We start from the raw sequence: 27,477 nt of genomic DNA on the forward strand, positions 1-27,477 counted from the left end.
TCATTAAGGTTTCAAGGCTGACGTTTGGCAACTCGAACCTTCAGCTCCCTCCACATATTTTCTATGGGATTAAGGTCTGGAGACTGGCTAGGCCACTCCAGGACCTTAATGTGCTTTTTCTTGAGCCACTCCTTTGTTGCCTTGGCTGTGTGTTTTGGGTCATTGTCATGCTGGAATACCCATCCACGACCCATTTTCTATGCCCTGGCTGAGGGAAAGAGGTTCTCACCCAAGATTTGATGGTACATGGCCCCGTCCATCGTTCCTTTGATGCAGTGAACTTATCTTGTCCCCTTAGCAGAAAAACAACCCCAAAGCATAATGTTTCCACCTCCATGTTTGACGGTGGGGATAGTGTTCTTTGGGGTCAGAGGCAGCATTGGGACTATGGTCCCAGCTGCCTTGAGATCATTGACAAGATCCTCCCGTGTAGTTCTGGGCTAATTCCTCACCGTTCTCATGATCATTGAAACTCCATGAGGTGACATCTTGCATTGAGCCCCAGACCGATTATTTGCGAATAATCGCATCAACTGTTGTCACCTTCTCACCAAGCTGCTTTGTGATGGTCTTGTAGCCTATTCCAGCCTTGTGTAGGTCTACAATCTTGTCCCTGACATCCTTGGACAGCTCTTTGGTCTTGGCCATGGTGGAGAGTTTGGAATCTGATTGATTGCTTCTGTGGACAGGTGTCTTTTATACAGGTAACAAGCTGAGATTAGAAGCACTCCCTTTAAGAGAGTGATCCTAATCTCAGCTCGTTACCTGTATAAAAGACACCTGGGAGCCAGAAATCTTGCTGATTGATAGGGGATCAAATACTTATTTCACTCATTAAAATGCAAATCAATTAATAACTTTTTTTAAATGCATTTTTCTGGATTTTGTAGTTGTTTTGTCTCTCACTGTTTAGATAAACCTACCATTAAAATTATAGACTGATCATTTCTTTGTCAGTTGGCAAACGTACAAAATCAGCAGGGGATCAAATATTTTTCCACTTACTGTATATAGCTGACACAAATGCCTCCAACTATCTGCAAGCATCATGGGGAAAATCTCAGTCAGCTGATTACTAACTGAAATGCCTAAAAATCCTTTCGAACACCGTACTCACTAAACATCCAATCATTCTGATTTATCTGAAGTCACAATTCAGTGTCTTAATCATGTATTAGCAAAATATAACATTCAACTTAATACAACATTTAGTACAGATTTGCTGCAGCACATAAAATGTACCTAAAATGTCAGTAGCCACATCCTATTGAAAGGGATTTTAAGCAGCCAATCAGGATGCTAGACTCAGGACTTGCAAGGGAACGTACATCTGGCATGTGCAGCACAGTCACTTTATTTCTCTTCTCAGTTTAAGGAAGTATACTCCCATGAGATTACAGTAGCAAATAGGTAGTGTGTCCCTTTAAGTATAATCCAGCTTTTGAGACATTATCTAATTATTTGCCAAGGAACCAATACAATAAACATATTTTCAAGAGTAATTTAAAGGCCATAATAGAACCTCATCTTGTGAAAAAGCACAGAAGCCAGTAACAATGTACTTTAGCTCAAAACGACTTGTCTCCTAGATTTGACAGCAATCAGAAGCTCACCTCTTCCCAGAATATTGGATTTGACTCATATCCGCCCACTGACAAAGCGTCACCTTGGAGACGCAGATACACTGAAGCGTCGTGGTCCCGAACATTTGGCATGTTCTAAAAATAAGCAGCAAGAAGAAAATTTGAAGAGGCAGAATTTAGACACATTGTAATCTGCAGAAAGCTTCTGCGACTTATCTTCCACGAGGATACAATTCTCAGGCTAATGGATATAGGTGCAGAAATGCATGTAAACTGTTCTTATGGTGGGGAAAATAAGTAAAAGAAGAGAACAACATTTTCTTTACTCTGAAAGTATTTTAAATTAAAGGCATACTAAACCCAATTTTTTTCTTTCATGGTTCAGATAGAGGATGTCATTTTAAGCAACTTTCTAATTTACTCCTACTATCAATTTTTCTTCGACATCTTTTTATCTTTATTTGAAAAAGCAGTAATTTATAAATTTTTGGTTCAGTACCTGCGTAGCACTTGCTGATTAGTTTGCTACAGTTAGCCACCAATCAGCAAGCGCTACCCAGGTGCTGAACTAAAAATGGGCTTAAGCTACAGTTCTGCTTTACCAAATCAAGATAGCAAGAGAACAATAAAAAATTGATAATAGGAGTAAATTAAAAAGTTTCTTTAAATTGCCTGCTCTGCGTGAATCATGAAAGAAAAAAATTGAGTTTAGTGTCCCATTAATTATTTTTATCACAGGCAACCTCTTTTTTTTACTCATTACCTCATTCAACTTCTTATTATGTAGAAATATGTATTTATGAATAAATAAAACATATTCTGTTATCTGAAAAACATTGAAATGTAAAATAGTTATATTTTCATGTTGGGTTAGCGCAAGTGAGAATATGCAATCGGGTTTGCGCGAGAGTGTGGTGCTAGTTTCCCCCCCCCCCCAACTTTTTTTTTCTCCAAATTGAGGAATACGTAAACGCACATGCTTTTTGCACTTGTCGGGTTAGCAAGAGAGCAAAAATCTTTTTACTTTCAACTCGTAATATGAGCGCAACCAAACAAGCGCAATAAACGTACTTCTAGCGCAATTAATGCTTGAGAAGATTAGTTGATTTGCGCTCCATTTGTAATCTGGCCTTTTGTAACCACAAGATTTTTCTGTAGTTTTACAATAAATGTTACAATCCAAGTGGGTCCTGTAATGCAATTACCTTTAATTAGAACAAAAATATCATGGGTTCAACATATTTTGAAAATTGCTCCTTAAACTAAACAGCCCACTGCCGGTGGTAAGGATGTGTGCCTTCGTCTGGAGGAAGGGAACTTGTTTAATTTCCAGAATATCTGTCACAGCCTGGGGTTACCGTAAATATTTAACAAGACGAGTCAGTTACCATGGAAAGTAATAAGCAATTTGCATGAAAAAGCAAAGCCAAAGTGTGCCAATATGCATTACACGTTCTTTTAAATACAAATACCTTCAGCGTAATGCCGTGCCTTTCTTGGGGTTTAAAATAAAAAATGTCACTACAAAATTCCAAAAGAACGCTCTACTCATATTTTTTAGTTTCTGGATTTTTAAAGGATATGTTATAATATTCTGTTAACCTAAATGGGTTAATTGTGGTTTTAAGAAGGTTGATGGGGGTTTCCAAGTCTATGCGGTAGGACGCGGTAATCATTCTAGCGTAAATTGCGACTGCGCTCCAGCTATCGTGTTTACTTTTAACTCGTAATACCAGCAGTAAGCCTGAAGAGCGCAAACACCCACGATAAACTCATTATCGCTTGTGCAAACGTTTGCGCTCCACTTGTAATCTGGCCCTGAATGATAATATCCCATAATCTGGTTTTACTTTTATTAACCTGTGTCTCCTCCATCTCACCTAGGGCCCATTTCTCTAAAGCTCTGTGGTCTGGTGAAATTCTATCAAATGAATCATCAATGTTACAAGGTTTCTCCATATTGGTTTTAAAGACAAATTTTACCTTAGAAACTGTGGAGATCACTAATATTCTTTATGTGAACGAGCGACACTTTACGATAAAGTGCTCAGTAAAACAAGTAGATTTTTCTCCATGATGGTGAGTTTTTGAGAATCGGGCCCCTAGAGTGGACAATATTAGTATTTTATAACTGTACAGATGTCTTTCCATTTCTCCTACTGATCTTGTTTTTATGAAAGAGTTGTTTGTTTGTCTTAGAAGAAATCTCACCGTACACAAAGCCCTGTCTCTATACGTTCTTCTGTTACACAAGAGTATACACATGTTAAAGGGACATTATACACTAGATTTTTCTTTGCATAAATGTTTTGTAGATGATCCATTTATAGCCCATACAGTTTTTATTTTTTTTAAATGTATAGTTTTGCTTATTTTTAAATACAATTGCGCTGATTTTCAGACTCCTAACCAAGCCCCAAAGTTTTAGGAGAATACCGACGTATACCTACTCCAGCTTGCTCCTGTTTGCGTAAAGGGTCTTTTCATATGCAAAGGCAGGGGGAGGGGGGAGTGTCTGCTATTTCCCACTTACAGTGGGTGTTCCAGCTAAACTTTTTTACAGAGCTAAACTGGGAGCTTCCAAGTAAGTTTTTAAACTGTTTTATACTGGATTTTTATATCAGTATCTGTGCATATTATTATTTATAGTAGAGTCTATTACATGCAGTTATATGAAAATGAGTGTATACTGTCCCTTTAAAGTGCACATGTACCACTAAATAATCATAATGCTTTGCTCAATAAGACTGCATCGGCACCTTGCTGGGGGTCATATACTATGGGTAATGACAGACAGGCCTTGTGACATTGCTACACATTCTCTTGTTGGTGCGCTGTAGTTTCTGATTTATGTTATCTTCAGACAGTATGGTAATAAAAACTGAAGCGATTACCTGAATACCCTCGATTCGCTCTGTGACCACGTACGCATGATGCATGGCAACTAGAGGGACGTTGACTCCAGCCAGCTGCCCGAGCTTTCGTGCCCAGACACCTAAAAGGACAACATGAGGAGAAAATCCATGATCATCATAAACAGAACAGTATTATAATATATAATAAAAATGGTTATAATACATATAATAAATAATGAAATCACATTTAATGATCTATATGCTCCCGTTATGCTGCTTGTTAACAGTTTGAAAGAAATCGATGAAGCAGGTGGTACAAGCAGCTCGGGGAGGCTAACGCTTGTAAAGGGGTAAGCATTAATAGGGGGTTAAATATAGATAAAAAAATCATTTCAGTTCCTGGACTGGGACAGAAACCATTTAACGAACACTAAAGTCAAAATTAAAGTTTCATAATTCAGAAAGAGTGCGGAATTGTAAACAACTTTCCAATTAATTTCCATTATCTAAAAGTGCACAGTGTTTTTATATGCATGCTTTCTGAGGCACCCGCTCCTACTGAGGATGTGCAAGAGGGCACTGTATATAAGTACAGTATATGCATTTTGTGATTGGCTGATGGCTGTCACATGATTCAAGGGGAAGGAAAATGTAACGAACTTTAAAAATTGTCAGAAAAGAAATCTACTACTAATTTGAAATTCAGACTTTGTTTTTTTGTGTTGTCTTTACTTTATGTCATTGTTTATTATTAAATTCGTCATTGTTTTATAGTTCGTTAATTAAATGAGTGGTAAAAACAATAGTTTGATTTAGTGCCCATTCACTTATTTGCATCAGAAATTAATCACTGCATGGTTAAATGTTTGAAAACAAAATAAATGTTTTAAACTGCAATTTTGTTAGAAAATGTGCATTGTTTTGCAGTTCAGAGACAAACCTGCTGAAAAGCCTCTGAGTATAGTTATTTTATCAGGTCTTTGTAATGACCAGTTAGAGGTAGGCATAAATCAGCTCCTGCACTGCTCAAGCAATCACTGTGCAGCATGTCATAAAAAGTGCTAAAGCTGGCAGGATGTAGTGCAGCCTCTTTGGGTTGGGGGGCTACAATTTCCAGAGGTACAGGATAAGTAGGCACAACAGAATAAGTGTATATGTGTTAAAGGGATACTGAACCCAAATTTTTTCTTTCGTGATTCAAATAGAGCAGCAATTTTAAGAAACTTTCTAATTTTCTCCTATTATCAAGTTTTCTTCATTCTCTTGGTATGTTTATTTGAAAAGCAAGAATGTAAGTTTAGATGCCGGCCCATTTTTGGTGAACAACCTTGGTTGTCCTTGCTGATTGGACAGCACCAATAAACAAGTGCTGTCCATGGTACTGAACCAAACATTGGCTGCCTCCTTAGCTTAGATGCCTTCTTTTTCAAATAATGATAACAAGAGAACGAAGAAAAATTGATAACTGAAGTAAATAAGAAAGTTGCTTAAAATTGCATGCTCTATCTGAATCATGAAAGAAAATAATTGGGTTCAGTGTCCCTTTAAGCTTTTAATGGGAAATGAAATCTAGAGAGGTTAATGCTTCTCACATTTGGGGATATCCCAAACACCAATAACAGGAATTACAAAAGCAGAAAATGATTTTGCTAAGGTCTCACTTTGCTTTACGTACAATGAGCAAAGCCACAGAGAAGCCAGATACGCATTACTCACAGGTACCTGAGAGCCTCTATTAGCTCAACTATTTGCTACTTGGATGCAATCAAATAAAATGAAAGTGACATTAAACACCTTGAGAACTGTAATATAAAATATTTAGCGTGCACTAACACAACTTTACAATACACTTTCATTTTTTAATTCTGTTCCCTTTTTTGTCGTAAGCAATTTTCTAATTCTGACAACTGGAAGAGGAGACAGCAGCTTCACAAACCTAACCCTGTCACATATCTGCCCCTAACTGGCTTCAGCAGAGATGATTAGATAAGAAACGCGTGTATTCCAGGAACAGGCACAGATAGGCTGCTCCAGATAGGAAAAGTGGTAGGGGAGTTTGGCTGTTGAAAAACGATTGCAGCAGACAAGGTGCTAATGTTCGTTTCCAACAGAAGGAGAAGCAGTCTGCTGGTAATGAACAACAGCTCAGTGGCTTGTTCTACGGCCGCTTACCACTTGAGAGCAGCCTCTTTTAGCCCAATTGTGTTTTACACAGCGGAGAATTTTCCTGAAGTATATCAGTCTGATCCCGCCTAACAAGGTCAGTCCAGCCCTGAAATACCAGCTAATTCTCCTATGAACAAGGAACATGGCAATACCATATGATCGTTTCAGCCTCCTTTGGGCCTCGTCAGTGAGGTGCAGCCATATCCCTCTAAGCAAATTGGGCAGGGAGTCCACATCTCCTTTCCCCATCACCCTTAGGGAGACTTTCTCCAGGATCATAATACAAACAGAAAGAGAAGCAGTCAGCCAGGAATGAACAGGCGCTCAGTAGCTTGTTCTATGGCCTGGTTACCACCTGGGAGTAGCTTCTTTTAGCCCACTGTTAATTTGTTGTAAGGCTTGTAATCATAAGGTGTCTACTGTCTCTAGCTCTGAGGCCTAAAGGGTAATTGCAGGAGAAGCAGACACAGGGCAAGGACCTCCCCAGAATTGTCACGAGTTGGGGTCTGCTCGCTGTCTACACCCCAGCTTCTTCCAGGGACTGCATGAACTCTGCCCAAAATACTCACTGACTCCACCCAATTGTACCCCCCAGCCTTTTGTGACTCCGCCCCTTTTATCTCAGCTCTGCCCAAAAATCCACCCTCAGCACAAAATAACCGCTCAGTGAGACAGGAGAAACAACTAGAACATTTGAAAACAAATGAATAAATGTTCCTGCAGCAGCTTTGAATACAAAAATATATTAGTTAATTGCATGAGAACAGCTCATCTTAAAAAGAAATGTCTATTATGCATACAATGGTGCACGGTTAAAACATATTTACACAAAAACAAAATAGGGTATCCTATAAAATAGCAATAAATAAAAAAAACTATATAAAAACAATGATGTTGACAAAGAGAACTGAAAAATCAGACATACAGAACAGTGTGGTCTAATTGTCCAGATAGTGATATGAAATCCAAATAAAAAAGTCCCAAATATTTCCAAAAATAGGGTTCAGAAAAAATAATTTGATGGAGTGACTGTGATATGTCCCTGATATGAACAGATAGAAAGTGTTTAAATGGATAAAAAAATGTGCAAGTTAATAGTTAATAGCAATTTGTACCAGATTGTGAAAATATGTCCCTCGTGGTGTGTGAATTTTCAAATATAATTCCTCTTAGTGGTAAAAAATGATTGATGAAAATAAAAATCTAAAAAGTGAAAAAAAGTGAAAAAAAAATCCAAAATCGAATACCTATGAAAAAAGAAAATACACAAAATAGTGCAATAACGCTAAAAATTCAAATGAAATGTGATTGAAATAGAGCTCACTGTATAGGAAACTCGAGCAGTGCCTTCCTCAACGCATTTCGGCCCTGGCATGGGCCTTTTTCAAGATTGATTCTATTCTGGATTTTTTTACACTTTTTATATTTTTATTTTTATATTTTTTATTATCATCCATCATTTTTTACCACTAAGAGGAATTATATTTGAAAATTCACACACCACGAGGGATATATTTTCACCATCTGGCACAAATTGCCATTAACTAGAACATTTTTTCATCCATTTGAACACTTTCTATCTGTACATATCTGGGACATATCACAGTCACTCCATCAAATTATTTTTTTCTGAACTGTATTTGTTGAACATATTTGGGACTTTTTCATTTGGATTTCATATCACTATCTGGACAGTTAGACCACACTGTTTTGTATGTCTAACTCAGTAGAATCTTTCAGTTCTCTTTTTAAAGATCATTGTTTTTAATATAGTTTTTTTTTTAATATATATTGCTATTTCTATAGGGTACCCCATTTTGTTGTTCACATTTTAACCTAACTTGATGTTTAAATAAATGTTATATATGTTATATTTTATATATTGTATACAGCTATAATATTATTATATTTTCTATTATCATTCTCACTTAGGCCCATTTGTGGCGCTCCCTTTTTTCTATACACTTTTATGCATCTAGATTTTTAGGGAATCTGTTTTGGGAGCTTGTGAGTTCCTCCGATTGTAGGCGCTGTACTGTCACTTTCTTATGTAATGAAACCTAAATACCGATTGCTCATTGGTCAGATACGATCATTATCCCACCCACTATTCACCCCGATACCTGGCCACAAATGTTTGGAATTATTTATTACTCTACCAAAACAACAATCTTTAATACATTTTAAAATACCTTTTATATACACAAAAGCAAATGAATATATAGCGCCTTTAAAAAAAGTCCCTTTAATAGATAGGAAATAATAAAATTTCCAAAAATACTATGCACAATGTTAAAATTATTTTTTTCCTCCTGACTTCTGCCTAGTGCCAGACCCTGAAAGAGTATGATAAGCTCAGCGCTTACAAACAGACGTACACTGCAATCTGGCCAATTGTGTATTTGGATGCATTTTCATGGTTTGATAAACTGTTAGCCGTTCCAAATTAGTACATTTAAAAAAAAGCATTTTCATAACATTTCCAGTAACATCAGACATTTAACAGTGATCTGAAACACCCCTATTTCAACCCCCCCCCCCCCCCAAAAAAAAGGCCTTAAAAAACTAATTTTATAATATAACATTTAACCTCTTGGAAACCAATTTTCTCCATTTATCAGACGGCTCCAAATGGTTTGTCAACAGTTAAATATCATTTCACATCTGAACAAATTACTTGCCACTCTTGTTTTAAACATTGAAAATCAACATTAAACTAAATATATATTACAGTTTAAGGTTTTGTAAACTTTCAAAATAAAAATGTATTTAAAGGGACATCAAAGTATGTGTACCGCTCCACAGAGTGATATGCAGTGGCAGCAGGTTAATAATTGTTTTATATATCACTGAATTGCTGGGTTATATCCTATTGCGAGTGCAATCACACACAGACCACTTAGCACTCTCACTAGATATTTCACACTTGTGCACAGTCCCAGACACAAAAGGTCTAGATTACGAGTGGAGTGCAATTTATCACTCCCGCTCGTGCTTTAACTGCTCTAGAAGTAAACTTTTTGCACGTGTCGGGTAGGGCTCGTATTACAAGTTGAAAGTAAAACGTTTTCACACGAGCACTAACAAAATGCACGCAAAAAGCTGACTATATATATATAAAATGTTTTTTTTTTGTAAAATATATATCTATACCTATATAGATGATTATATATATATATATATATATATATATATATAGCTATAGATATTCAGATATATGTAGGAATATCTATTTAAACATACTTAAACTATATTCCAAACATCCCAACATCCCTGATGCCAGCAAATGGAATGCAATCTCCCTGAAACTCCAAGTACCATGATCCAATGTGGCCCAAATCCGGAAAAGTGTTTCTTTAAGGAATGCCTTTAGTTACTGGGACGTTATAGAACCCTCAAAGTACCATGATCCAATGTGGCCCAAATCTGGAAAAGTGTTTCTTTAAGGAATGCCTTTAGTTACTGGGACGTTATAGAACCCTCAAAGTACCATGATCCAATGTGGCCCAAATCCGGAAAAGTGTTTCTTTAAGGAATGCCTTTAGTTACTGGGACATTATAGAACCCTCAAATCATGCATCAGTAACCAAAAAGCCCCCACTGATTTTAATAAAACACAAATACTACCTTATTTACTGCACGTAATCAAACTCTGTATTCTAAAATATTTAAGCATTCAACAAGCGTTACATAAAACACCACACTGGGAAATAGGTTTGTTGTATGTGGTTGTGCAACAAAGCTACTTTTTTAATGTGACTTTAGTGGGAAGCTACTTTAATTATAAGTCTCTATCTTATTTAGGGTTTCAAGGTGTCCAATATATAACTGGGGGGGGGGGGGGGCGCAGTAGTGGGAGAAACCACCTCCCTGAAATGAGTTTTTGCAGGTTGGGATATCTGATATTCCCCTATGTGAAGAACATTGGAATCTGAAATATTTACAATAAATACACAGTTAAACACTTTGTTAACAATGAATATTGCATAAATATGAGTTTACATGTACTTGACTGCAAAGGGCTCTAATACACACATATATGTATATACGTGTATACATACGTATTTATGTGTTTATATGTCTGTAAATACATAAATGTGTTTTACCCCTTTGTGTTCTTGAGCAAAGGTTTGCAGTACTAACCCTAGATAACCGTGTGTTTTAGCCCTGCTAAGAGGTTAAGCACATGGGTAGAGTCCCACTCAGAGAATGCAAGCCTCCCTGCTCTAGAGCAGAGCAGCACAATCAGTCCGCCAATCAGGAGTGGCAGTTGCATATAATCACCAGCTGCACCTTCTGAGTGGCACTTTACCCATTACATGCTGTAACAAATTAAAGCATGTCATTTTTGTATATGGATTGTCCCTTTAATGATAATATGGGAAAATAAGACAGACCTTGAGGGTCTTATCTGACATTAGAATCTATATTTCAATATTAAAAGGGACATTCAGGCAGAGAATACAATTTTAAATAACTTTCTAATTTACTTCTATTACCTAATTTGTTTCATTTGCTTGGTATCCTTTGTTGAAGGAGCAGCAATGCACTACTGGTTTCTAATTGAACACATGGGCGAGCCAATGAAAATCGGTATATATATGCAGCCACCAATCAGCAGCTAGAACCTAGGTTATTTGCTGTTCCTGAGCTTGCCTAGATAAACCTTTCAGCAAAGGATAACAAGAGAAGGAAGCAAATTAAATAATAGAAGTAAATTGGAAAGTTGTTTAAACTGTATTCTCTATCTGAATCCCGAAATAAATATTTTGGGTTTCATGTCCCTTTAAAGGGACAATAACACTAAATGCATTTTAAAAGCATAGTATTAAGGTGGTTTCTCATCTCCCTTTAGTGATGGGTGCAACCATGTTGAAACCTAGCTTTCACTGCATCTCAGTGCTGATTTGTTTGCACATGTGCAGTAACTCTACTTAAGATACCTGCAGTGAAACCTCAGTTTTGTTAGAGATGCAAAGTAAAAAACAAACAAGAACTCCAGAGTACCGAGCTGGATAACTATTTTTATTGGGCTGAGATCAGAATACTTTGTAACAAGCAGAGCATTGTTTGTCCTCCAATTAACATTAGCATTCTTATAATAGGATACAGCTATGTTGTCAATGTATTCATTTAAGTTTTTTAGATTCTGGCTATTCTTAAACAATGACACAATAAAGAGAAATAAAAACTAAAAGATATGTATTAATGCTCTAAAAAAAGGGAAACCGCAGCACAGTATATAGAGCATGAGATTCCTGTCCAATATAAAAATATGGCATTATCAGCCCCTCTCCTTCTTTAGCCAATACCTGCACTTGTCCCCTATAGCACCTTATTTTAAACAGAAATAAAAAAACAATACAATAATGAAAAATAGTAATCATAAACTGCAGTTACTGGTGTCAGGCATGCCCTGGGGTGTGTGCCCAGTGGTCTCTAACACATTCAGCACTCAGACAGGGTATACCTGGGTATAGGAGCACCTGAGAGCTCCTTTGCCCCTCAGTGCTGCAGTGTATTATTCTCAGATCAGGCCCCACAGCTGGGGACTATGAATGAGGAAGTGTTTATCCTCCATAGGTATCTGGGACAGTGGAACTAATGCAGTGATTATTGTTATTAGAGGGGACAGAGTGCCTGTATTAGAGTGGAGTGAGTGCCTGTCCCTAAGGGCTTCTCTGTAAGATGAAGATGTCACTAGAGGATAAGTGCAGTGAGGTGATAATGTCATTAGAGGGTGCCTCTTACCTACAGGCAGCTGGGACTGATGTCATCAGTAAGTGCCTTCCCCTAAGGGCATCTGTGTGAGGTGAAGATGTAACTAGAGGATAAGTGCAGTGAGGTGATAACGTCATTAGAGGGTGCCTCTTACCTACAGGCAGCTGGGACTGATGTCATCAGTAAGTGCCTTCCCCTAAGGGCATCTCTGTAAGATGAAGATGTCACTAGAGGATAAGTGCAGTGAGGTGATAATGTCATTAGAGGGTCCCTCTTACCTACAGGCAGCTGGGACTGATGTCATCAGTAAGTGCCTTCCCCTAAGGGCATCTGTGTGAGGTGAAGATGTAACTAGAGGATAAGTGCAGTGAGGTGATAATGTCATTAGAGGGTGCCTCTTACCTACAGGCAGCTGGGACTGATGTCATCAGTAAGTGCCTTCCCCTAAGGGCATCTGTGTGAGGTGAAGATGTAACTAGAGGATAAGTGCAGTGAGGTGATAATGTCATTAGAGGGTCCCTCTCACCTACAGGCAGCTGGTATGTCATCAGCAAGTGCCTTCCCCTAAGGGCATCTGTGTGAGGTGAAGATGTAACTAGATGATAAGTGCAGTGAGGTGATAACGTCATTAGAGGGTCCCTCTCACCTACAGGCAGCTGGGACTGATGTCATCAGTAAGTGCCTTCCCCTAAGGGCATCTGTGTGAGGTGAAGATGTAACTAGATGAGAAGTGCAGTGAGGTGATAACGTCATTAGAGGGTCCCTCTCACCTACAGGCAGCTGGTATGTCATCAGCAAGTGCCTGTCCCTTAGTAAGGGCTTCTCTGTGAGGTGAATAATATGTCACTACAGTAAGTGAAGTGAGGTGATAACGTTATTAGAGGGTGCCTCTCACCTATAGGCAGGTGGGACTGATGTCATCAGTGAGTGCCTGACGCTTAGTAAGGGCTTCTCAGTGAGGAGAATAATATGTCAATACAGTTAGTGCAGTGGAGTGATGTGATATAACGTCATAGAGGGTGCTTCTCACCTATTGGCAGCTGAGGGTGATGATGTCATCAGTAAGTGCCTTCCCCTAAGGGCTTCTCTGTGAGGTGAATAATATGTCACTACAGTAGTGCAGTGAAGTGATAACGTCATTAGAGGGTGCCTCTCACCTATTGGCAGCTGAGGGTGATGATGTCATCAGTGAGTGCCTGTCCCTAAGGGCTTCTCTGTGAGGTGAATAATATGTCACTACAGTTAGTGCAGTGAGGTAATAACGTCATTAGAGGGGGGCTCTCGCCTATGGGTATCTCCGTGCTTGTTTGGACTTCTGAGGCAAGTGTAGCAGCAGTGAGCTGATAATACCAGCAGAGGGCTCACTGCACAGCTGATACTATGTATCTATATAAGAGAGGTTGTGTATAATGCAGCACACTTACAGTACTTACTTGTTACAAGTCAACCCAGGTTTTATTCTGTATTTCAGACAAAAACTTCCTCAAAAGACCAGAGCATTTTTAGCATCACTACATTTAAACAAAAATAGAGCCTTGTTTTTCAAAACTATATATTTTTTTTAGTAGACAACCCAAATTATTATATTTCATGCCACCATTTCCCGCCAAATGCAATCAAATAAAAACATTTGTTAACTTTTTCACAATTTTAGGTTTCTCACTGAAATTATTTACAAACAGCTTGTGTAATCTTGGCACACCTGGTTGTAAATGCTTCTCTGGGATCCCCATTGTTCAGAAATAGCAGACATATATGGCTTTGGTGTTGCTTTTTGGTAATTAGAAGGCTGCTAAATGTCGCTGCACACCACACTTGTGTTATGCCTAGCAGTGAAGGGTTAATTTTAGCTTTAGTGTAGAGATCAGCCTCCCACCTGACACATCCCACCCCCTGATCTCTCCCTGAACCCCCTCAAACAGTTCTTTTCCCTCCCCCACTCCCCAAAGGTCACCCCCATCTTAAGTACTGGCAGAAAGTCTGCCAGTATAAAAATAAAAGTTTTTTTTTATTTTTTTTTTAAATAAAATATTTTCTGCAGGCTAGTATCCCCCCCCCCCTTATCTCCCAACCTCCTTTAACCCCCCCCCCCAAACAGCTCTCCAACCCTTCCCCCTCTACCAATTTGCCGCCATCTTAGGTCCTGGCAGCCAGTACCCAGTTTGCTGTAAATTAGGCTTTTTTATTATTCATTTAAATTCCCCATTTTTCTGTAATGTAGCTGCCCCCCTCAATACCCTACCCCCCTCCCAGATCCCTTTCCCTCAAAGGATCCCACATAGGATCCCCCCTCATTGCCCCTCCTCCCTCCTTCCCCCTCACTGATGCAGCTTTTTTTAAAAAAAAAATGTTATCCCCTGTAGCATGGTGTAGCAGTCCCACCCTCCTCCCGCCCGGCGCCCCCTCCAGTGATGGGCCGTCCACCCACCTCCCTCCTTACCCTCCCACACACCAACGATCGGCACCACCGCTGTCCGATGAAGAGAGGGCCCTCTCTGCATCGGTGACTCTGCAAATCTATTTCTGTAGGGCCCCACTCGTGGGGCATGCAGGAATAGCGTAATCTTGCTATTTGTAGCGAGATCACGGCAGAGAGAAGCTCAGGATTGCAGCTTCATAACAACCAGCGTCGTACAGGGTACGGCTCTGGTCGTTAAAGGGACACTGAACCCAATTTTTTTCATTCATGATTCAGATAGACCATGCAATTTTAAACAGCTTTCTAATTTACTCCTATTATTACATTTTCTTAGTTGTCTTGGTATCTTTATTGGAAAAAGCAAGAATGTAAGTTTATGAGCCAGCCCATCTTTTGTTCAGCACCTAGGTTGCACTTGCTGATTGGTGGCTAAATGCAGCCACCAATCAGCAAGAGCTATCCAGGGTGCTGAACCAAAGATGAGCCGTCTCGTAAGCTTACATTCTTGCTTTTTCAAATAAAGATACCAAAGAGAACGAAGGAAAATTAATAATAGGAGTAAATTAGAAAGTAAAAAATGTGGGTTCAGTATCCCTTTAAGTGTCTCCTATGTGAAACCATATTAGCCCCAGGAGGGGACACATGGTGTTGCTGTGACTTTACCTGCACAATTAACTACACATGGGGTCTGCACTGTGCCATGTTCTGTCTCGACACCCACCACACGTCTCACTCCGAAGTCGTCTGTCTTCACCTGAATGCCAGTCACTGGGCAGTTTTCAATAACCTGCAGAAGGGAACAAACAATACTGGCAAATGTCTCACTAAAAGCCCCAGGTCTGCTCTGTGGCTATTAAATCAGGCAGATCCCAGCAGCCCTGTACCTTTAACCAATTATAATTTAGGGTCAGAGCGGTAAATTAGCGAATATGAGCTTTATGGGGTCAATAGTGCAACAATAGATCTCTATAGAGGCTGACATCTGTTTCCCTGGACTTTTGTAGATAGTTTAAAGGGACAGTCTACTCCAGAATTTGTATTGTTTTAAAAAGGCAGATAATCCCTTTATTACCCATTCCCCAGTTTTGTATAACCAGCACTGTTATAATTATAGGAATATGAAACCCAAACATTTTCTTGTGTGATTCAGACAGAGGATACAATGTTTAAAAAGTTTCCAATTTACTTCTAGTATAAAATGTGCTTAATTCCCATGATATTCTGTGTTGAAGAGATACCTAGGTAGGTAGGTGTATGGAGCACTTTATAGCAGGATATATTGCTGCCATCTAGTGCTCTTGCAGTTAGATAACATTCTTGCAAAACTTCTGCCATATAGTGCTCAAAAAATGAACCAGCTTGCATCCCTACTTTTAAAACAAAAGATCCCAAGAGAACAAAGAAAAAAAAATGATAATTCAAGTAAATCAGAAAGTTGTTTAAAATTGCATGCTCTATCTGAATCATGAAAGAAAAATGTTGGGGTTCATATCCCTTTAATATGCTATTCACCTTGTATCTAAGCCTCTGAAGACTGCCCCCTTATCTCAGTGCTTTTGACAGGCTTGTATTTTAGCCAATCAGTGCTGACTCATAAATAAATGAACGGGAGTGAGCGCATAGCTATCTATATGGCACACATGAACTAGTGCTGTCTAGCTGTGAAAAACTGTCAAAATGCACTGAGAGAAGGAGGTGAACTTCATAGGTTTATAAATTAGCATATGAGCCACTTAGGTTTAGCTTTCAACAAAGAATACCAAGAAAATTTGAGGATAAATAAAAAAAATTGGAAAGTTGTTTAAAAATTGAATGTCCTATCCGAATCATGAAAGTTTAATTTTGACTAGACTGTCCCTTTAACTGTTGTGCAGAAACACTGTACTGTAAGTGAAACAATATTATTTTTTTGTAGTTATTTTCAATTTACCAGATATAAAGTTAACAAAAAATGAAACACTAACTAAATGATAGAAACAACAGTGTATCCAAAGCAAATGTTAGCATCAGAATAATATGCAGAATATATTAGTTGTGTAAATATTAAAGGAATAAGTGTAATGTTTTAGCCCCATGTTGTAATCTAGGTTTCCTTATCTTATCTCATCTGCAGGGGACAATTAGGGACATATATAATTTAGTTACTAGAGTAAATAAAGTAATAAACAATGGTCATATAAATGTAACAGTGCTACATTTGTGAAGTCTGCAATCTGATTTTACATTTCTCCCAGGTATATGGCAAAGTGTTTTTTACATAATTAAATATTCTGTATTCCAATTTGAAAACAATTTATGGCCTTTAAAGTACTTAGCTCATGAGACCAGGAAACCCCAGTCAGCACATTCATTCCATGCTCACGGATGCATATGTATATACTCACTGAGACTCTAACAAGCTGTGTGTGACTGCCACCTTGTGGTGTATCTGTTTCACTAAACACACTACAATTCTAGTGCTCAGACCATATCTCCAGAAGGACAAACGTAGGCTTTTTCATGCACCCAGTATTGCTGTAGCCTTAAAGGGATGTGAATGTACTTGTCACAAATAACATGGTACAAAATGTTACAGCATGCAATTTTAACACTAGCAATGCCCAATGCTACCTGCACATGGGTTAAACACATAAGTAAAGTGCAGACAACTGCTGGTCCAGAGCAAAAAAAATCACAACTGGACATTAAATCAGAAAGCAGTAGTATAGCTGGGTAATGTGACTAGCACTGCTGATTAGCTATGTTTAGGAACAGCAGTTCTCTGGGCTCCAAAGCTATAATTTAACTAAGTGTTTAACACCTTTGTGAAAGTTAAACACATAGCTAGCGTTATAATTACATGCTATAACAAATGATTATGTACCTTTAACATTGTGGTAAGTATATAATGGCACTTAAACCAGTAACGTGTTGACAAACATCATAATGTTGCTTTTGTTTTTTCCACTTCTTCCCAGTTGAGATCTAAGACAATGATTCACCCCCTCGTCAGCTGCACCAATTAAAAAAATTATAATAATAAAAAATGGCAAATCACACAGAGTTCTACATTATGTCCCTTTTACAGATCTTCCATCTCAGTTCACTAAATCAAGTACTGCACCTATTTTGACCATTTGTATAACCACATTAGGACAAATGACTATACAGTAAACCATATAATCTGAGCAGGTATTTGTTGGATTTGTGCTCTCATATCTAATAATCTACTGATATTATAGTCTTAATGGTTGGTGGGAATAAGATTTGTACATCATGCTGTAATAATATATTGCAACAGATGCTGGTATTGTTTATTATTATTATTATGTCCAATGAAGAAGTGAAGATATAATGTTCAGCCCTTATCACAGGCCAGACAGCATTATATTTATCTACTCACTTGTGCCCCCCTGGCAGTAGAAGCCCTTGCCAGTGTGGTGCAGGTCCCTGCAGGATCCATAGTGCCATCTTTTGGAACATAGAGAGTGCCATAGAGATCATCCACATTCATTAGTGGATAGAGGTCCTTAGTCTCTGCGGGAGACAAGACGTACGACTCCACACCGTACACTTTACCCAGCTGGTGATGACAAGGAGAGAGGAGGATTATCCAGTCTAGCAGACTCTACAAAAAGCTATGTTTATTCAATAATCCAATTTACTTAGCAAATGTATCTCTAGCTAATATATTTACTGTATGGTGCCCCATCTCATAAAGGCAGCATAGAACACACATACACACAATACCCCTCACATGAAAAAGGGGATTAGATATTTTCAAATTAGGGGTCTCAAGCCTTTTTAGGTAGCAGATTATTGCCATAGAAATAGCTATCATCTGTCTACTAGGTGCCTTTAAAGATGATCTTGGTTTGAAAAATAGGCCCTAACATCTCAAAATAAGCCTTACAACAGGTTAGGTGAGCCCACTTTTGAAAGGAGAGGTCACATGCCAAGGTGGCTGATTATTGTGGTAAGAGTGATCACCTGCAGAACCAAAGGCATATGGAGCAGCATCATTGGAGGGGGGGGGGGTATCCCTTAGGTTGCCCACACAATTCATAGACACACTTGAGGCCTCTTATTTGAAAGCAGCAATTCTCACCTTTAACCAGGTGGTTGCTTCCAGCTAATTGTTATAACAAAGGTAAATAAGTCAGACATCACTGCTTCTTTTTTAAGAGACCTTTATTACACCATAATATTAATAAAGACCAAACATTTGAAATATTGAGGCCCACGTTTCAAATAAATGGTTTCATTTCTTTAAAGTTATGAAGTGATCATCATAGTAATAAAGATAATCTGCCAGTTGTTTTTCTGAAATAATAGAAAATGGGGGTCAAATAAATGGTAGAAATTTAATTGCTAAATTAAATGAATAAAATCCAGCATTTTGGTGTTTCGGGAAGGTGAATTGACGCTAAATGTGGGACAAGAACGTTACTTGCATGCCCCTATTTACCATAGAACACAACAATGTACACATCTATAGATTTGTTGTGCCATCATATGGTGGGGATTTCCAATATTATTATGTTTCTGCAACTTACAGTTGTTTTCTAAAATGAGGTGTAATTTGTGTGGGTACCTTAAAGAAGAAAAATGTTTAAATTTATATGTAAATGCAATGCGAGTCAAACAGCTAAAGACAGCTCCAGCACTGGGGTGTGAAAATGGTTAGTTTACTAGAGGAGAAATATCCAATGTGTCCCCTCATTCAAAATGTTGGTGACCCTCTTCACTATAAAGTAAAGTTTTGGGCTTATGTCCCCCTGTATGAAGATGTGTCATTCTGCACAAGTGTCTTGTAACTCAGGGCTTGACAAACCCAGGAGTGGCTCCTAAATATTCTTACTGGATCCTACATTTTGAAACAGATTTGTCGGCCCGTATGGTAACTTATTGCTAAAAATTGAGTCTAGTGCATTATAATTTGTAGCTGTTTAATAATTCTACTGAAAATGACTGTTTTAGAAAGAAATGTTTAAATTAGTAAGTACATTCTACAGATGTTGCATTATAAATGTCTAACTTTATTATGCTTGGTGCATGGAATTAAGAGGTTCTATAGCTAAACAAAATATTTTTATATGATATGATAAGGATTTGCCAGAAGACATTGATATCTAATACTATTAAAGTGCAAATCCTTGAAGAAATAGACCTGTGTTAACATTCTGTTAAAATTACAGTATAGGAATTTCCAAACTCGGTGCTGAGTAGGAGCTGGAAAACTGTCTGCAAGTTGCTACATATGAAAAAAATGTGGTATCAAGTGGTCTGTTCAAGATGCAGGTGCACCAAGATTAAAGGTAAGATGATAGGTCTACCTATCAATTTGTTAGTACATATTGTTTATATGTTATACATTAGTCACAATAACATCTCTAATTGATCCATTACACCATTATAGCAAAGCTTTCAGCCCACAGCAAGTATTACTGTATATATATATATATATATATATTGGCTGAATGGAGATATAAATGAGTGTCACGTTTAGCCATGTAGTTTAGTGTAATGTTCTTACAGACATGAGCCGCTTATACTCATCAAGTCGCTGCTTGTTCGATGCAATGAAGAGTCCTCCATTCTGTATCCACCCAGTGTGCAGTCCGGTCTCTTGTTCCAGGTCTTTGCTGACCACATTATGGGTGTGAGCCAATAGTTCCACCTCAACGTCACTAGGGCGCAGCTGCCAAAGGAGACCTATTGAACAAGGCAGATCATAGATCACTAATGAGTAACTCTTCCTGGCAGGTGCAGCACCACAGCTATAAGGATCTAGTACTCAGGGTAATCTAGCCCCATTGTGAATCAGCTGCACTTGCCCATTCCATGCACATGGATTTTATTACAAGACCAGAGACTCATATTTTGCATATCTCTCTTTTACTACTCGTATGCAGCATTTAAAAGTAATGATACAGAAATAAATGACTCCAACATTAAAGGGCCATTATACACTCATTTTTTCTTTGCATAAATGTTTTGTAAATGATCTATTTATATAGCCCATAAAGTTTTTTTTTTTAAATAAATGTATAGTTTTGCTTATTTTTAAATAACATTGCTCTGATTTTCAGACTCCTAACCAAGCCCCAAAGTTTTATGTGAATACCGTCAGCTACCTTCTCCAGCTTGCTCCTGTTTGTGTAAAGGGTCTTTTCATATGCAAAAGAAGGGGGAAGGGGGGGGGTATCTTATTTGCCACTTGCAGTGGGCTTTCCAGCTACCTTTTCAACAGATCCAAACTGACAGCTTCTAAGTAAGTTTTTAAACAGTTTTATACTGGATTTTTATATCAGTATCTGTGCATCTTATTCTTTATAGTAGTGTCTATTACATGCAGTTATATGAAAATGAGTGTATACTGTCCCTTTAAAACAATAAAGCTAACACAGAGTTAACATAAGTAACCAATGAAATGGATACTTTGGAAAATACAGAAAAAATGGACCAATAAGATGAGTCATAGCTTCCATAAGCTGTCCAATACGTTCCCCAACTTCCTCTTTCTTTTGCTGCTCGCTGCAGGATAAGTACATTTTATTACTATTATTCATTGTCTTCTATATATTTATATGTTTTTTCTCCTCTCCTTTTGGTTTATTATGGAATTGTTTCCTTTTTTCTTCCGGTAATTTGTTTAATCCGGTTATTTATTTATTCTGGTTATTTATTAAATCTGTTTATATATATTTTTTTTTTATTAAAATATTTTTTCCTCCCATTTGGTTATTTCTTATTACACTGGTTTCTACCGCCACACTACCCGACTCTTTTCAATATGTTTTTCACTTCTAGTTTTCCTTCCCCTTTTACATTCTGACAGTTGGTTTCGTCTCGTGCGGTCGTCCGCCATCTTGTGACGTCACTTTCTTCCTCTCTGTTACTTCCCGTCTCCTTTTCCCGCCCTCTGATGTAGTTGAAAACATTTTCTTCTCACACAATGGCTGATTCCTCCTCTACTCAGTATTTTGTGACCAGATACATTTTATATGTTTTGTTTCTTCATACACTGCTTATATTTCGCTCAATTGTACCACTAGGTGGAAGCAAAACCATATATATTTTTATTTCATTGCAGACCTGTCATATTATTCGATCTAAGAAAAAAAATTCATATTATTTTGACATTTTAAATTCTTATTATTAACTGAAGTCCTTATCTGTTTTCATTATTTTTATTAATTTTAATTTTTAATATGTCTCAAGCTCCTGAGTCAAATGAACCCTTAACTGCACAGTCTGTGCAAATGATGATTGACAATTTTATGGGTAAAATGATGTCTCATATGTCAAACCTCCTGTCTCAGCAGCCTAATCCTAAAACTATTTTTAAAAGGAAAATACTTTGTTCTGTTTCTATTTTGGCTAGTAAAAATTACTTTCAAAGTCTCGTCAGACTCTTGCTGATACTTCAATTCCTGGCGGTAAAGGAAGGAAAACATCTGCAAAACCTCCCCCTAATCACAAGGGGTTACAAATGGGATCAAAAAATACTGAGACTTTATCTGTGAAAAAGCCTAAAAAGGTGGTCTTATCATCCAACTCTGATTCTTCTACTGAAGAATTATCTAATTCTGATTTTGATGATTTATCTGATAATGTGTCTTCTTACTAAGATTCCCCTAAACCTAAAAAATTTAAGAAATCTCTAAAAAAATCTAAATATTCTAAACAAGAGAATTACATTTTATTTGACTGCCTTGGTAATCCCAGATTTTGTGCAGATGATTTACATCACCCCAGATCATCTGAGTGGTGCCCCTCTTTAGATGTGGCCTCTTTTATTGATTTTCAATTAAAATTTCCTCTCAAAAAGATGCTCGTAATAAAATGGGAGCCGAATGCCGTCGCCCCCTTCTCCCCAACAATGCCTGTATAACTCCCGAAATTGATCCAAAAATTATTAAATTTATAGGGTCCCCTGGTTATAAGGTTAAGAAAGGCATGGATAGGGCATGGAAAACATGCCAAGACAAACTTTTGGATTCTGTTGGCCTTATTGCAAAACTTTTTGAAATTTCGGAACAAGCTGTTATTGAGAATTCTTCTCTTGATCCTTTGTTAGAGAATGAGTTCAAAGAATTCTCTCCTTCATAGGAAATACTAACACAGCTATGATTATTTAACGTAGAAAGAATATTTTACGTAAAATAGACCCTAAAATTTGTGACAATGCCATTAACGAATTAGATTCCGACTCTAATGGTCTTCTTTTTGGAGACATTTTTCTAAAAGATCTTAATAATTATATTAATACTTTTTCAAATTTAAATAAGGTAAGAACTTCAGCTTGTAAGATTTTTTACCCAAACAGTTTTTCTGACAGGGCCGGGAAAGGCAGGGGTCGCTTTCCTGGCCGCACAAATTATCAATCAAGACCTCAATTCCAATATCAACAACAGTTCCAGCAACATTTCCAACGATCATTCCAAGATCTCTCTACTTCTCAGTTCTTCCCGTCTCGGTCCAGACCATGGTTCCAAAGGGGTCAGCGATCCAGGGCAAGATCTCGCCCCCCTGCAAATAAGTTTTCCTTTTTCCCTTCCTTTTTTCCCAGGAAATCTTGGTGGCAGACTCGCACTTTTTGCTCAAAATTAGAGTCTAGTAACTTCAGATCCTTGGATTCTTCAAACAGTCCAAGGTGTTTTGATAGAATTTTCTTCCCCTCCTGTTCAAATATTAAGACCTCGTCCCATTCAATTTTCAAAAGAAGATCAAATTCTGGTTCAATCAGAAATTTCAACCCTTTTTCAAAAACAAGCCATTCAAAATGTCAATTTTTCTCAAGATTTATTCCTCAGCAATCTTTTTCTTGTAAAAAAGAAAAACGGTCAATTCCGCCCTGTCATAAATTTAAGACATCTAAACACTTTTGTTTCCTATCATCATTTCAAGATGGAAAAAATTCATCTGCTACGAGATTGCCTCAGAGAAAACGATTGGTTAATTCGCTTAGATCTGACAGACACTTATCTGACCGTTCAGATTGCTCCAGAGCATCGGAAATTTCTAACTTTTTCCTGGAAAGACCAATTTTGGAGTTTTACTTGTCTTCCTTTTGGTCTTTCTTCAGCTCCTTGGATTTTTACAAAATTATTAAAACCAGTTATCGCCTGGTTAAAACTCAGAAGAGTCCATCTAATTATTTACTTAGACGATATTCTGATTATGAACCAGAATTTCACTTCTCTTCAAAATCAATCATCCCTTACCATTCATCTTCTGGAGAATCTAGTTTCATTATAAACAAACAGAAATCTGTCCTGACTTCTACTCAGTCTCTGGTCTTCCTGGGTTTCACCATAGATACTTCCAAAGCTATTCTCAGTTTACCTCCAGACAAAATAAAAAAATATCAAGAAAGAAATATCTCGTACTCTCAGCTCAATTCACTCCTATCAGGAATATAGCCAGAATAGTAGGGTTACTTTCATCTTCTATTCAGGCTATATTTCCTGCTCCCCTTCACTATCGGAAATTACAACGTCTCAAAATCTACCATTTACAGAAAGGGTTTTCTTTCTCTAAAAGAATGAATCCAACTTTCTCCAGAGGCCAAGGAAGAACTCTCCTGGTGGCTTTCTCATATGGAGGCTTGGAATGGGAGAGCTATTTTTGGCAATTCCCCAGACCTTGTAATCGAATCCGACGCCAGCAGGTCCGGCTGGGGTGCTCATTGCGGTCCTTCCATCACAGGAGGAAAATGGTCTCTGAAGAAGAAACGGTTCCATATAAATTGTTTAGAACTTCTAGCGGGATCTTTCGCTGTCAAGAGTTTTGTGAGGAATTCTTCTCCAGTTACCATTTTACTTTGCATGGACAATATCTCTGCAGTTCAGTATCTAAACTGCTTAGGGGGTACGAAGTCCAGAGATCTTTCCAATATTACCAAAGAGTTCATTCATCTGTGTTTAGACAGGAATATTTCTGTGAAAGCGGAATATATTCCAGGTCTTTCAAACACAGCAGCGGATGGGGGCTCTCGTTTTCTGGTGGATACAAGCAATTGGAGACTCGACAGAGATGTCTTCCTTTCTCTGTCTCTCCTCAGAGGTCCCTTCATTCTCGATCTTTTTGCGTCTCGTCTGAATTTCCAAACTCTTCCCTTTTTCAGTTGGAGACCGGATCTAGAAGCAGCGGCAATCTATGCTTTTCTCCAACTCTGGCCTCCTCAAGGAGCCTATGCTTTTCCCCCCGTTTCAATGATTTTGAGAACAATTTTAGTGGTTCGCAGAGAAAAAATTTCTCTTCTTTTAATAACCTCCCTGTGGCCGACTCAACCATGGTACCCTGCACTTCTGGAAATGTCCTTCAAACTTCCTATTCTTCTCCCTCATCTTCCACATTTGGTAACCAATCCAGAAGGAGATTTTCATGATCTCATTCTTCTAGACTCCCTTTGTCTCATCGCTTGGTCAATTTCGGGGATTCCGCTCCTCTTGAAGGACTTTCTGAAGAAGCTAAGACTCTCATGCGAGAATCTTGGGCTCCAGGCACCCGAAAATCCTATTTTTATGCATGGTCAAAGTGGTCTAGCTGATGCATGGTTAGGAACTTGGATCCCCTTTCAGATGATATAAGTCATATTATTAATTTCTTAACATCTCTTTTTGAATCAGGTTTAGCTTACAGATATGTCAATTTGTATTGTTCAGCTATTTCGGCTAAACATGTTTTATTAAATAATTTCCCAATTGGCCAACACCCCCTTATTTGTAGGCTTTTAAAAGCCATTAGACTAAAACGCCCTCCTATTCCTAAATATATTTTTTTCTGGGATGTGGACAAGATTTTTTCCATTTTCAAATCTTGGCCTTCTAATAACTTACTTTCTTTGAAACAACTTTCTGCCAAGTTAGCTACCTTATTATGTCTTATTTCTTTCCATAGAGTTTCTGACATTGGTGCTTTAGATTTTAACTCTAAACTCTTCTCTCCTGAAGGTGTCACCTTTTTCTTATCTCGCAGAACTAAAACTTTTTCTTCTTCCATTTTTTATCCATACTTGCCTTCTGAACCTTCTCTTTGTGTTGTTAAATGTCTTAAAGAGTATGAGTCTAAAACCTCTCTCCTAAGATCTTCTTCTTCTAATCAACTTTTTATCTCCTTTATTCCTCCTCATGCTCCTGTTACTAATACTTCTATTTCTAGCTGGGTGAAATGGGTTATGAAAGAGGCTGGTATTGATATTTCAATTTTTTCTGCCCATTCTGTTAGAGGTTCAGCTGCTTCTAAAGCTTTTCTTAAAGCTGCTCCTTTACAACAAATTTTAATTTCTGCAAATTGGTCTTTAGACTCTATTTTCAAACAGTTTTATTTCAAGGCCATTCATCATCCAGCTAATAATTTATTTCGTTAGTTGCTTTAAACTAGCAAAATATGAGTCTTTGGTCTTGTAATAAAATTCCGATTATCCTAACTTGTGAAGTTATAATCTAGATTTTATTAAAGACACAGAGACGAGTATTTTCCCACCCTTTGTCATTCTACCCTCCCTTATATTTTCACAATATTAATAATTTATTTGGTTTTCGGTTACCAACAGTTATGAAGATCTACTTAAAAGTGGTTTCATTCCTCTGCATTCTTCGCTTCAATCAAGCCACTACAGTCTGCAAAATCTTTTCACCTGGTTCAAAGAATCCTGTTTACTTTGTTCATCTCTTCGTCATGGGATTAAAAGAAGTCTCTTCATTTCCGGCTGGATTTTGATTCTTCTATTGGTTTTTCTTCTCTTTTTGGAACTTTCATCTGTTATTTTTAATTTTTGGTTTTTCAGCATCAGACAAGAAAGAGGAAGTTGGGGAACGTATTGGACAGTTTATGGAAGCTATGACTCATTTTATTGGTCAATTTTTTATGTGTTTTCCAAAGTATCCATTTCATTGGTTACTTATGTTAACTCTGTGTTATCTTCTTTTTTTTTTTTTTTTTTGTATGTTAACAAATCTTTATTACAAAGTACAAATTTTTAAATATTATATATTTATGTTGTAAAATTTTAGACTTAAAAAAAAAAAGTTAGATTGGTTTCTTCTTAGATGCCTGCTGTTAACAGCACTGCTGCAGACAAACCCAATACAGAAAAATTGCACATCCTTGTGATAAGACATGGTTGTTTGTGGGTAATCTTAAAAAGAAATTGTACCCACTTTAAGTGGAACAAGGGAAGGCTAAGACAAGACAGACACAAAAACACTGGTAATTGGGAAGTTTTAATCTGAATCACTGGAATCGGCCCACAAAATTTCAACCTCTTCTGGCAATTCCAATCCCCATTCCAAGTTTTCTATAAGTGCAAGAGTCAGGGCACAGTGGAGTAGATCTGTATCTTCCTGCTCACTGAAATCTTCTTCAAAGATGCCCATTAACTGAGTGTAAGACAGAGATGGAGCACTGGGCCTCCTACGTTCACGCCGTCTCCTCCTATGGTGTCCTGATGGAAGCTCATGTAGGTAAATACACTCAGATTTGAATGGGCAGCGGCCATTTCCCCGCACAAAGAAGCGACACCGAATTTTACTTGTCTTGGCTTTGAAACTTTCAATTAGTTTTGTCTTCTCTGTGGATTCTCCAATCCAGTACTTATGAGGAATGTAATAGCTTGACTTAATGCGGCATTGAGGGCAGCCCTTGATGACCTCATTTTGAAAGTCTCTAGTTTTTCTCCAGCGTCTGATACAGCCAACGCAGTAAGCATGGTTACAGTTTGGCAATATGCCGAACACTCGCTCTT

The 27,477-nt window shown here is 37.8% G+C and overlaps 1 protein-coding gene across 4 annotated transcripts in view; it reads right to left on the reverse strand.

The window, feature by feature from the left end:
• The window catches only part of SARDH (sarcosine dehydrogenase), a 263,164-nt gene that overhangs the window by 210,052 nt on the left and 25,635 nt on the right, over positions 1 to 27,477 (reverse strand). For all 4 annotated transcript variants that reach the window (XR_008399747.1, XM_053695898.1, XM_053695900.1 and 1 more), the window contains exons 3-7: positions 20,260 to 20,438; positions 18,127 to 18,306; positions 15,408 to 15,531; positions 4,478 to 4,578; positions 1,614 to 1,718 (exon numbers count right to left, since the gene is read on the reverse strand). Coding sequence is in view for 3 of the 4 variants with exons in the window: in XM_053695898.1 (XP_053551873.1) it covers positions 1,614 to 1,718; positions 4,478 to 4,578; positions 15,408 to 15,531; positions 18,127 to 18,306; positions 20,260 to 20,438 (689 nt within the window). In the remaining variant the exon portion in view is untranslated. The remainder of the gene's footprint in view (positions 1 to 1,613; positions 1,719 to 4,477; positions 4,579 to 15,407; positions 15,532 to 18,126; positions 18,307 to 20,259; positions 20,439 to 27,477) is intronic.

Source organism: Bombina bombina, chromosome 12, assembly GCF_027579735.1.
Source record: "Bombina bombina isolate aBomBom1 chromosome 12, aBomBom1.pri, whole genome shotgun sequence".
Taxonomy (NCBI): Eukaryota; Metazoa; Chordata; class Amphibia; order Anura; family Bombinatoridae; genus Bombina; species Bombina bombina.